This window comes from Eubalaena glacialis, chromosome 4 (genome assembly GCF_028564815.1).
Source record: "Eubalaena glacialis isolate mEubGla1 chromosome 4, mEubGla1.1.hap2.+ XY, whole genome shotgun sequence".
Lineage (NCBI taxonomy): Eukaryota > Metazoa > Chordata > Mammalia > Artiodactyla > Balaenidae > Eubalaena > Eubalaena glacialis.
The window spans coordinates 83,183,201-83,196,177 of record NC_083719.1 but is presented as its reverse complement, the minus strand read 5'-3'; the positions used below and the strand labels follow the sequence as shown (position 1 = coordinate 83,196,177).

At 32.5% G+C, this 12,977-nt stretch overlaps 1 protein-coding gene across 2 annotated transcripts in view; it reads left to right on the top strand.

Annotated features, from left to right (window-relative positions):
• LOC133089845 (solute carrier organic anion transporter family member 4C1-like) overlaps window positions 1-12,977 on the top strand; it is a 60,094-nt gene that overhangs the window by 36,263 nt on the left and 10,854 nt on the right. For both annotated transcript variants that reach the window (XR_009700752.1, XM_061188023.1), the window contains exons 4-8: window positions 3,820-3,916; window positions 5,458-5,579; window positions 6,540-6,652; window positions 8,706-8,850; window positions 9,269-9,464. Coding sequence is in view for 1 of the 2 variants with exons in the window: in XM_061188023.1 (XP_061044006.1) it covers window positions 3,820-3,916; window positions 5,458-5,579; window positions 6,540-6,652; window positions 8,706-8,850; window positions 9,269-9,464 (673 nt within the window). In the remaining variant the exon portion in view is untranslated. The remainder of the gene's footprint in view (window positions 1-3,819; window positions 3,917-5,457; window positions 5,580-6,539; window positions 6,653-8,705; window positions 8,851-9,268; window positions 9,465-12,977) is intronic.

Below are 12,977 nucleotides of genomic sequence, written 5' to 3'. Positions count from 1 at the left end.
CAGACGAGAGCCAAACTTGCGAACAGGTTTTTCTAAAGATAGCAGCCACAAGGCCTGCTACCTTATCTTTTTCTTGTACTGTAGGAATTCATTGAATGGTAATTTTTGAGAGTAAAGGAAAAAAACAAAAAGTAACAAAACTGGGAAACTCATTTTAATTTTTTTCAATTTCAGATAACTGATACTTTTCACTGGGCAATTAGGTTTTGTTGATTGAAATCCTTTCGTATGCTTTTTATATTTGTATACATTTCCCCATTTCCAAAATCTTCCTCCCTTTTTCTTTCTTTTAAAATAGTATATATTACTGGTAGCATGCCTTCCTCTATGTGAAACAATTTTATGTAACAAGGCAAAAATGGGCAAAATGAAAACAGTCAAAATTTGCTACCTATTAGAATGAAGGAAAAAAGTGGTTACACAGCATCTCTAGCCTCACAACCTTTTCCTCTTTAAATGCTTTTTTGGGGTTTACAATTTTTGTCCTTTAATTGAACTTTTAATTTCATTTAATGTTATTTTGTGTTTAAATCTTTCATCTTAATATGTGCTTCCTATCTGCTCTACACTCTTATTTCTTGCCCTTTTTTTCTTTCTTTTTGATAATTTAATATTTATTATTTCATTTCTGCCCTCCATTAATTTCCTAGGTATATGCTCTTTTACTGTTCATCTGCTAATTACCTTATATGCAAACTTGATTTTATGAAATTCTAATGTTAATTGATACTTTTACCACATTCCTAATCATCACATAGGTCTTAAAACCCTTTAAATTTATTCCGTTCCCAACATTTATTCAGTTATTTCTGTGTACTGTAATCCCTTCTATATTTAAATTCCTGAAATAAGTATTACTGTTTTATTTAAAAATATTGATCCACTTTTATAAACATGTTTACCTTTTTTTATTGCTCTTCTTTCCTTTGCTACTCTGAGTTTCAGTCTGGGATCATTTTCCTTTAACTTGAAGAACAGTCTTGAGTTAATTTACTGGAACAGTCTGCTTGTGATGAATTCTCTTAGTTTTTCATCTAGTTTTTTTTTACCCTTTTCCCTGATGAATATTTTCACTGGGAATAGATAATTAGTTGGCCATTAATTTTCTTTCAGTACTTTAAAAGTGCTATGCTACTGTATTCACTTCCACTGTTTCTTATGTATGTTTACCATTTTTAAGATTCTTTTCTTATATTTGATTTTCATTTGTTTTATTTACTCTGAGTGTATAGGTGCAAGATTCCATTTATTTCATCTGTTTTAAACTTATATGACTTCACGAATATATTGCTTGATATTTTTCATTGGTTTTGGAATATTTCCTATGATTATTAATATAACTTCTGCCCTATTGCCTCCTCTCTTGGGACTCCAGTTACTCCAATTACATGTATGGTAGGCCTTTGTGGGTTTTGTTTTGTTTTTTTAATGTATTGTTTCTCCTTTACTATCTTGTCTGTATTTTCTATCCTGTATTTTTTCTGTGCTTTTTGATAAATATTTACTGACTTAATAATGTATTTTCCAGTTTAGTAATACTCAATTCAGTTCTAAGTAATCTGCTGTGGATCCATTTCATTTTTATTGTGACAAATGTATTTTATAGTTCTAGAATTTTTTTTCAGAATCACTCTGTGTGTCTTTTAATAACTTTCCAACCTCTGTCGTACATGGGAACACTACAATCTGGGATGCCCTTTATCTAATTTCAGGAACTGAGTTTATTTGAAGCTAAACTGCACTTACTCTGTGAGCCAGTCTACTTCTAACTCATCCTTGCTTTTAGAGTATAGCCTCGTAGGTGCCAACTTAAAATGTAGGACAGGGAAAGTTTATAAGCTCTACTCCCTAAACTGCAACTTTTGTTTCCCTACTTCCTAGAGACTAGCAAAGGACAGTTTACCCTCCCTGTGCCTCTTATAGAATTAGCCACCATACCCAGGAAAAAAAATCAGTCCCAATTTTTGTTAAATCTCTCTCTTTTTAAGAATCGTGAAACAGTGGTCCTTCACTATTTTTATCTGCCTTATATTTAAAAATAATTTTTACAGTTTTTAAAAGTTTTTCTTAGTGGGCAATTTGGTTGGAAATACTAGTCTACCATAGTCCCTCCACCATTACCACAATTTTTAATTTTGGGGTCATAGCAAATTCACCTTTCATCAACTGAAATCTTTAAATTCTTTGCTTTCTTGATATATTTCTTTTATGAACATATTTGTGAACATATGCAAAGCAGTCTTTATTGTTAACCGAGGAGTAATTGCTGAGGACTGAGAAAGCAGGCGATGTCGATAGTGCTATTCAGTGTGAATTGCATAGATCCGTGCCAACATGAAGAAAGTCAAAAAGTGAAAATAAACTTTTAGAAACTTTTATAGCAATTTTTTTAATAGATCTATTTATTTATTTATTCTGGCTGTGTTGGGTCTTCGTTGCTGCTCGCGGGCTTTCTCTAGTTGGCGGCAAGCGGGGGCCACTCCTCATTGGGGTGCTCAGGCTTCTCATTGTGGTGGCCTCCCTTGTTGCGGAGCACGGGCTCTAGGTGCGCGGGCTTCAGTAGTTGTGGCCCGCAGGCTCTAGAGCGCAAACTCAGCAGTTGTGGCGCACAGGCCCAGTTGCTCCACGGCATGTGGGATCTTCCCGGCCCAGGGCCCGAACCCGTGTCCCCTGCACTGGCAGGCAGATTCTTAACCACTGTGCCACCAGGGAAGCCCTATAGCAATTTTATACTTCCACAAAACTTATAAGGTATCCTTACAAATGTATCAGTCTAAACCCTTTTGGAAATAATTTATAAAAAGATCTATACCAAAGATAATTTGGGAATCATTGATTTCCAGCATTTTTAATCATGTACTTTTAGCCATAAAATTTTTTGAGCATGAATCATATTTATATATATATATATATATATATATATATATACTTATTTATTTATAAATTATATACTTAAAATTTTCTACCAATACATTTTTTACATTTAAAAATATAGTTATAATATAAATTAGGGTAGTTGATAGATAAATAAAAGTTCTTATATGTTTTCAGATCATCTTGAATGACCTGTACTTTGGAGCCTTGATCTAGTACATAAGTCATTTTTACCATTGATGTATGCTTCACTTTGTGTATGGTATATTCCTTTTCTTTTGTGTATGAGAATGAGAATCTCAGTAATTAATAAAAAAATTCAGAAGGTGGTAGTATATGAAGATACTGATGTATGCATAATTTTTTAACAAAAAGTAAAAAGTTATATATGGCAAAGTTTTAAATATCGGAGAAATAAGGTCAGTTTAATTCTGTTGCAAGTTAAAATGGGAGATTCACTAAGAGAAGGAGTTTAATGGTTTACTTTTAGAAACAGACTAATGAACCAGATCCAGGTTTTAAATCAGCTTAAAGCATAAAGAATGCTCTTGGAATGTGTACAGAGTATAAAAGGCTTCTCATTTCACTTTGTTTTCTTCTGTAAGAATTGTAGCCGGTAATTACTATCACTGTTCACAAAGGGTAATAGTAGATGAACTACCCCTGCTGTGAGTTAACATGATATAACTTTCATAAATTTATAATTATTGGATTTGTTGCCATCATTATTGTAGTCTAAAAAATTTGACATTGAATTATGTATTTCAAGCTCCTTGACAAGTGATACCACTCAAATGGCATTTTTTAGTTAAAATATGTGTAATTTTCATATAATTCTAATCATTTTGTTCTTCTATAGTAAAATATTTCTCTTTCTTCACTTGTCAGACATTCAAAGCAAAGTTGCACAGATGACCATTTTCATTGTCTTTGTTCTTTTTCTAGGAATTGGCTATTCCATGTCAATTTTAGGCCCTGCTCTTGGCTATGTGTTGGGAGGACAGTTGCTAGCCTTGTACGTTGATGTTGATTTGGGACAAAGGCAAGGCAATATCTATTTTTCTTTTATTTAGATTTATATTATTTTAATCATGTTAGTACCATAGATGGAATATTTTTATAGTATTTCTTCAGAATATCATGAAGGATTTTTCAGGAAACAAAACTAAATACACACAATTTTTATGTACTATTTTGGCTGCATTGCTTCACGAATTAATGCCACACCATCTCTTGGTATAGTGTATTTATTCACAAATAAGGATGCTTAATAGTTAGATGGTGAAATTTTTCAAAATACATAACCAGTACCCTGTGCATTGTTCAAAAATAATAGTTTAATTAAAATTAGGTGTGCTTTCAGTATATTTAGCTGTAGGTAGATAGCCTGAAGAGTCTCGAGAGTTTATGATTCTCAGACTAAGTGCTATAGTAGCTCTGATAATATCATAGAGATCACAATTGTTCAGCTTTAACAGCTGTAACACTGGAGGATAATAATAGGTAATGTTTATTTATCCCATACTGTGTTCTAGACAACATAGGTTTTGTGTGTAACTTTATTTTACATGCCATTTTATTTAATCCTCTTAATAATCTTATAAGGTAGTTGATACACAGAACTTGGTAAGTGGCCAAGGCATGAAATGAAGTAGATCTTTTTGACTCCAAAACCCCCTTCTTACCCACTGAGTTACCTTCTCCTTTTCCTGAATAGAGAAGTTAGTGGCCTTTGCTGAGGCCATACTTTCTCATTTTACTGTAACTACACAGTCCTTTGCATGACTGTGAGCAATGAATAAGAAAATGTGGTCACAGTACGTGATTTGTTCTTTAGCTGTTAGTCCTAGGTTAATCTTTTAGAGACTAGGTTAATCTTTTAGAGACTATAGGTTAATAAAAAATTTCAGAAGGTGGTACAATACAAAGATACTGATGTTTGTAGCCCTAGGTTAATCTTTTAGAGACTATATAAAAAGCTGTACAGAGGAAGCCCTTGAGCAGAAAGCTGGGTTTTAATTTCAGTGGAGTGAAATGAGTTGTAGAAATGATGTGTTTTGGGGAAGAGCCTGTTGATATAAAAATATGACAACCATTATAACAAACTGTTAACATATTATCACTTTCAGAAGAATTTTACATTCAAATGAATGCCACAATTGGGGCATAGTGTATGGGCTTTTAACAAAAATCAGTGATTCGCTGTGAGGTGTATTTAGTATTCTATATATATACTAAATATTATAATATTCAGAGAAGAAAAATGTAGCCAAAGTTAGATAAAGAATGTTCAGAAATTCCATGCATGCTTTCAAATAGTCAACATACATATATTTACTATTAAATATTTAAAACTTGTGTTGTATTTGCCATGTGGAATACTTTGTAAATCATTATTCTTAGAGCTCTCATTTATGCCTGCTATCCATTGTGATTCTTCAAAATGGCTCCACTTGAAATTTTGGATAATATAATAATATTTCTCTATATATGCATTTGAATTATAAATTATATAATTATCGTGACTGAGTTTTAATTAACAAGATAGAGTTGACTTTTACCTCTTGTTTTTCTGTCATACAGCATTGATATCACTGAGGATGATCCGCGATGGCTGGGGGCATGGTGGATTGGATTTCTTATGTCTTGGATCTTTGCCTGGTCTTTGATAATACCTTTTTCCTGCTTTCCAAAACACTTACCAGGTAAAAATATTTTCTTTAAAACCAGGGAGTTTTATTCCAATTCTAGGCCAAGTATTGCTTTCTACGTGATTACTAAGAACCCTAGAAAATTCACTATTTTTTTAAATAGAATCTCAGTTGTCTGCCTATGCAAACTTTTGAATATCTGTCTTTATTTTAGGAAATATTGGGTAACAATCTTAATATTCATGTTTTTTCTTTATTTTCATTTAATACCCAATAAAACTGTACATATTCACCTCTTTATTAAATACTAAATTTGTATCTTATGTGTTATCTGGAATCTTGCTTTATGTTTATGTGAGATATAATATCTTTTAAACTATTAGTTTGTATTCAGTTAGTAACTTCAAGAGCCAATCGGCTTTAAATTATTGATGTTAATTATTTGTTAATGATAGTACAAGTACTTTTTTTCAATTGTCACCAAAGTCATGCTTTTGTATACTTATTTTCACCAAATTTCAATACTAAAAATCTGTCCAAAAAGAAAAGATGAATAGAAAAGAATATCTATTCCTTTCTCTGTGAGATTTTCTTTCTTTATAATCATGTGGTTCATATACATATCTATAGAAGTATTTTTCTCCAGGCTGAAGGCATTTAGTTGTTTCTGTTATATGTAACAGAATAGATGTAACAGAATAGATGATTAACTTCCGGAAATGGGCAGAAGAAAAGTAGGCAGAGTAGAAGTAGATGGACTCATTGATTTCTTTCTACCCTGGGCCATCCAACTTATGAGTCTATGTATTGACTGTTTTCTCAGATTTATTCACAGTACTATTATTAAAAATTAAAGACATGATAATAGGTAGTAAATATTATTTCACCTAAAAAACATGTTAGAATTAGAGTAGAAGAGAAAAGCTTTAAACATTCTTTGTTTAATGCATAAAGGATGAGAAAGAATCATTAGAAAGCAAGAAGATAGAGCGGGTAAATTTACTATTTTTTTAGGTACAGCAGAAATTCAAGATGGAAAAACTTCCCAGATTCATCAGAGTAATTCTTTACAACATACAGATGGGAATTTTGGACAAAGTTTTAAAGATTTTCCAGCTGCTCTAAAGGTAAAATAACACTGTACACACACACACACACACACACACACACACACACACACACACCTATACACACATACATATGTAGATATATGTATATATTACAAATATATGTAAACAGTATATCCATACACACAAATATTATCATAATGCACTCTTGCTTGCTTATTTACTATAGTTCTAGCTCTTATAAAAACCTCTTCAGATTTAATTGTATTGTGCTTTGAGTAAATGAAAACTATTCCAGAGTAGATTGGTTGGAAGAACATGAGTTATCTTATTGGCAATATCAATATTCAGTGGTTCCTCGTTAGCATTTAGTCCATTATCCCATGCCATTTCCCTTGTGTAATGGATGGATCAATTATCATTGAATTGTAAATATGTTTTTGAGAATGCCAAACTAATATTTTTCCCCTGTGAAAGAAGTGGCGGTTAGTGGTTACTTGTTTTGAATTTGAGGTTAAAGAAACAAACGTGTTATGGTCTGTTTTATTGAACTCGGCAGAGAAGTATTCTTTCTATTTAGCATCATAAAAGTTTTGTACATAAGGGAGTTTATAATTTTACCTTTTCAAGATTTGAACTTATTTACTTTTCATTATTTTTTTTCCTCCTCAAATGAAAGCCTTAAAATGTTTTTACTACATTCATCCTACTTTTTAACTCTCCTTCTTCCTCTTCCATACAGGCACATTCTTGTGTTTTGCTGAGATTGTTTATAATTTTTAATTCTAATTACTGTTATTTTCTTTTATAGTAGTTCTGTTCTATTTCATATATTTCTATTTAATTTATTTTATAAATTCTTATATGTATCAAGAGTCATTACTCACCAATGCTTTTTTTATCCTTATGTTCTCATGCTTTGAGATCTTGATTCTGATTCAGATCTCTATAGATACAGCATTTTATTGCTGGTTTTTCTCAGATAGGATGCCATCTAAGTATCCTTGAATGTCAGAATGATATTGCTGACTGGATGGATACTTTCAGATCATACTCCTTTAATTCTAGTAGTCTGTAGATGTTTGGCTCTTTTCTAGTTAAATATGTTGCAGTTGAGAAGTTTCAAGTTAATGTGATTCTTAGTTATTTCTATCTGCAAATTTGTAAATTTTTTCATTTCTCTTTGATTTCAGGAAATTCACTAGTTTATTCCTAAATATGTATCATTTTTTCATTAATCCTTGCTTGGAGTCCATTATCTTTTTCAATCTGAAAACTTAAATATTTTCTACTCATTATTTTTAAAAATTATTGCATTTCTTCATTCAGGTGCTTTTTTTCCTTTTGTCACTATTGTTATTCTTATGTTCGATCATCTGGCTCTGACTTCTAAATCTCTTATCTTGCCTTTTTGTGACTTCTTTGTGTGTGTGTGTTGCTCAGTTTTATGAAACTTTTTTGCATTGAATATTCTAGAACTATACTTTGTGGTTTTTCACTTTATGGTTAAATATTGTGAAATAACTGAATCTCTATACTCCCCTCTGGTAGATTAATAAGGTTCTGAGAACTCCAGCAATATAGACCCTTATTGAAAATTGCTTAACTCTATACCTAAGGTTCTTAACTACCGAGAGCAATACTTGTGGAGCAATACCAAAAGTTTGATACTTAGAGACCACTCTCATCTTTGCTCACAGTCAATTCTTCATTTACTGGACATAGGAATTCAGAACACAATTAAAAAAAATCGAATATGGGGTAGGTTTATTGTATGGAGATATATAGTAAGACTGGGGAAGAGAACTTTCCAAGCCAGCTTTTACCTCCTTTCCCTGGTCCCTTGCATATGATCAAGGCACATTCACCCTACTGATTAATCATCTGTCAATTTTCTAGGTGCTCCATGTATAAATTTTCTCAACATGGTATGTATAAAACTATTAGTGATCAGTATTTATACTTTTGTGCTAAAGAAGATGCTGAAATTTTACAAATAATTATATTGTGTGTATTTAAAATGTGCTATTTCATCATGGTACCTACCATTCTAGTGCTGCATTTTGCAGTATAATCATAGTTATTCATTTGGTGAACTGTATTTTTTCTTTAGAATTTGATGAGGAATACTGTCTTTATGTGTTTAGTTCTATCAACTTGCTCAGAAGCCTTAGTTACTACTGGATTTGCTACATTTTTACCTAAATTTATAGAAAATCAGTTTGGATTGTCTTCCAGCTCTGCAGCTACCCTTGCAGGTAAAACATTTTCTTTGTTCTAGCTTAATCTAATAATCTTACTTTACCACATTAGATATTTATTAAAATAGCATAAAATTTTGGATAGCCCACTCCTGGAAGTTTAAACTTTACACTGATTTTGATAAAAGTTTCCAATTTTCTGACATTAGACAATCTATTGTATGAATTTGAGAGATACAAATGCTATATACAGAGCTAAAGCGAATATATATTAATCTTAATATTCAAAACATTAACTTTATTAATCTCTTACTTAATATAACTGTTAACTCATTTACTCATGTTGTTTCTAAATCACATGAGTGCTTTCAGATGTTAAAACCATAGTACTACTTGTTTTTGATGTTTTCCAATTGTTGGTATAAGTTACTGAGTATACGTGTATGTTTTCTCACTGTGTCTTCTTTCTCATTAGGGACTGTTTTAATTCCCGGAGCTGCTCTTGGTCAGATTTTAGGTGGTATCCTTGTTTCGAAATTCAAAATGACGTGTAAAAACATAATGAAGTTTGCTTTGCTCACGTCTATAACTGCACTTGCACTGACTTTTGTATTTGTTTATGCCAACTGTGAAAATGAGCCATTTGCAGGTGTATCTGAATCATATAATGGGTAAATATATTTCACTGCTTTTTGATATTAATATCAGAGTAATAAACTATGTGTGTATTTCCAAGTATATGCTTTCTTAAATAAAATGATAAGAAATTGGCTTTTTAAAAAAAATTGGAAGGCTGCTTTTCCTATGTAAGAATATGTAGTTTTTTAATTTTTAGTTTCAATAATTGATATCATATTAACAGTTGGATATTTTTTCAGAAAGAATTTAAGAAACAACTATTCTGTACTGAGTACTATTCTCAGGGATACAAAGATTAATATTACAGAATCTTTGTCTGTAATGGATTCAACATCCTAGGGAGAATTTCACATTTTATGTTCCTATTGATTTAAATTTTAAAACTCCCTATGGTGAAATTCTCTTATTAGATGGATTGAAAATAGGCTAGTAGAGAAATTAAAATGAAGCTAGAACTAGGTGATACTAATCACTGTTGTGTTTACTTTAGAAGTTCATGTTTATTATAGAGAAATAAGTAACTTTTTGTTGTTATGACCTGTAAACATATTTCTACCTATAACTGGTTTGACCATTTTATCTTTCTTTGCTTTGTTTTGCTTTGAAATCCTAAGCCACAAGTAGAGGATCAGGCTGTAGGACATTGCCCAGCAGTGTATTTTATGGCCTACGGTGCTGCTTTAATTGTTTGAATATATGTCTTTGAGACTGTTGAAGGGGATGGTGCTCCAGGTCAAGGACTCTCTAATTTTGTGTTAATATGGCATTCAGATAACCTAAATAAAGGGAAAAGTTTGTTTTGAAAAGTTTGCCAATAACAATTATCATGATTTGTAGCTACTGTTCATGTCTGTCATTCTTTTATATTAATGAAAAATGTTCTAAAGCAGTGTTTAGTCCAGCTCCATTACATTTGTTCAACAATTCATTGACTGCTTCCTCTGGCAGACTTTTATGGCAAAATTCCTACTCTAAAGGAGTTTCCAGGGTAGCAGGATAGATTGGGAAACAAAACAGTGAATTAACAATGAATTAGGTGGTGAGAGATATAAAACGCTATGGAATTAAAAAGAGCTTTTGAGTTTCTTTAATTAGATTTAGGAATGGCTTCATGGCATAATAGAGAAATAGGGCTAAAATATCCTCTAAGTATACAAAAAGCTTGAGAGAGAAAGATTTGGGAAAGAGGGAATGGCAAAGGAATATGTTAAGCCAAAGCATAAATGCTAGAAAGTGAAGGCTAGATTCAGGGACCAGTTTGAATGGCGCTTAGGTCATGAGTCTGGAAATAGTAGAAAGATACCTGGAAAGGTCGAAAGATAGATAGAGGTAAGTTGTGCAGAACCTGACTGACACCTATAAGCTTCACCCAAATGTACCCCAAGAAACCACTTTTTTTGTATGTTCCTTTTAGAAGTACAGAAACTTCTGGATAGTTTAATACTACTCTATCACCTTGATGCACAGATGATGTGGATGTGAATCCATCTGATATTTTCTACCTTAAACAAGAGTCACTACCAGATGAGTGGCCTTAGCCTAATCAGGAGGGAAAGCAAGTGAGGTGGTGTCAGTTCGAGGTGCCTGTGGGGGCTGGACATCGAGAGATATCACGATCTGGGATGTAGAGACAGAGCTTAATTACATACACATTCTTAGTGGTGAAAAAACTGAAAGTGAGTATACACATGTACACACGCACATTCACACACACGGGATGTGTGTGCGGCTGTGTGTAGATTCTATTAATAAAGAGATAAGGCTTGAAGTCACAATGGAGGTGTGAAATTGTCAGATCATTTTTCTCTGTGGTCCCAGATTCTTAATTGAGCTATGTGCCCTGCATATTAAAATGTCCATATCATGGACAGCTTAGTCATAATAACCTTATGCAAGAAACATGTGTATAAGAAAAAGTACAATGAAAGAACAGACTAAGAAGCTCAAGAAATAACTCCTTAGTGAAGTGGGAGAGAGGTTGTGAAGATGCAGGGTTTGTAGTAAGTACACACAATATTTTTTCCCTATCTGGCCTATAGCTAGAATTTCATTGCTTATCTGAAACAGCGCCTTAAAGAGGCGCTGTCAAGGAGTTGCAGTAGATTGCAACTAGATTGCAATAGTTGCAGTAGATTTAGGGAAATCTTTGCTTATTGTAGAAACATAATTATAGAATAATAGTTTGGATTCACATAAGACATTAATGTTTAAATTCAGCTATTCGTGATAAACATGTTTCTCATATATACATATATGTATGCGTAAATACACATTTATGTGTATTTTTAAAATTATTAAATATATTTTGTGTATAATCAAAATGATATATTTTAAATATTTTTAATATTCAATTTTTAAAAATTTAAGATATTTTATACATTTTAAAAATAATATGTATATATTAAAATTTAATAAACTTCACAGGCATTGGCTATTTTCCTGGTAATAGCTTCGCCTTTACTTTATGAAATAAACCTTTAGAAAATGTGTAGGCTAAAGTGATTAACCCTTGATAATAAGGAATATATTCTATATTTCTTTGTTTCTACTGTAGTTTGCCTCAGACTGTCTTAAACTTTCATGTTCTTAGTAATCATTTATCAATAATATGGGGATTATATATTGGAAATTTTTAATTTAAAAATTGTGTAGAGGCTATTTCTAGAGTTGCAGGGACAGTTTTTCTGTCACCTTATTTCTACATCTATATTGTAAACTAGATGTGGGCAGAGACTATCCTGATTGCTTTCATGAATGGAATCATGCTTGATAAAGACATCTAGCAGCAGCCTGTGGAATAGATTTGAAGACAGAGAGACTCTAAGCAGAGAGACGAATTACTTAAAATTTACTCTTTGATCACCCTTTCCTTCAAACTCCCTACTGATTTGTTCCCCATTTGTTTTATATTCTTCTCTTTAATCTATTTCCTTGATGAGCTGCTTGTTCTCCACTTACTCCTTAAGTATCATCATTTTGCAACATAGCAGTTATTATCTTCTGATACTTAGATAAATCGCTCATTTACTGTTTTTGATCCCCAGTGCAAGAAACTTGGCTTCATGGTTGCAGGGAATTTTATTCCTCCCTCCCTCCCTCTTCCCTTCCTCCCTTCCTTTCTTTCCCCCTCCCCGCCTCCCTCTCTCCCTCCCTCCCTGCCTTCCTTCCTTCCTTCCTTCCTCCCTCCCTCCCTCCCTTCCTTCCTCTATCTTTATCTCTATTTCTTTATTTATTTTAGATATATTTCCACCACTTTGAGTCTAGCACATGATTGGAGCTCACTACGTATTCATGAAATAAATGAACTCCCAAGACCTCTCTGTACTCTTCCCACTCTTTATATGGTTGATCTTATCATTCTCAGAGTTTCAGCTACATCTATATGCAAATGGATATTAAGATACCTGGCTCCAGGCCAGATTTCTTCGCCAAATTTGAGACTCTTAATCTCAATATGTATAAAACCATACCCATCACCTCTTCCCCAAAACTAGTTCTTCTCTACCAAAATGCCAAGTTAGACACTAGGAGTCACTCTTGACTTT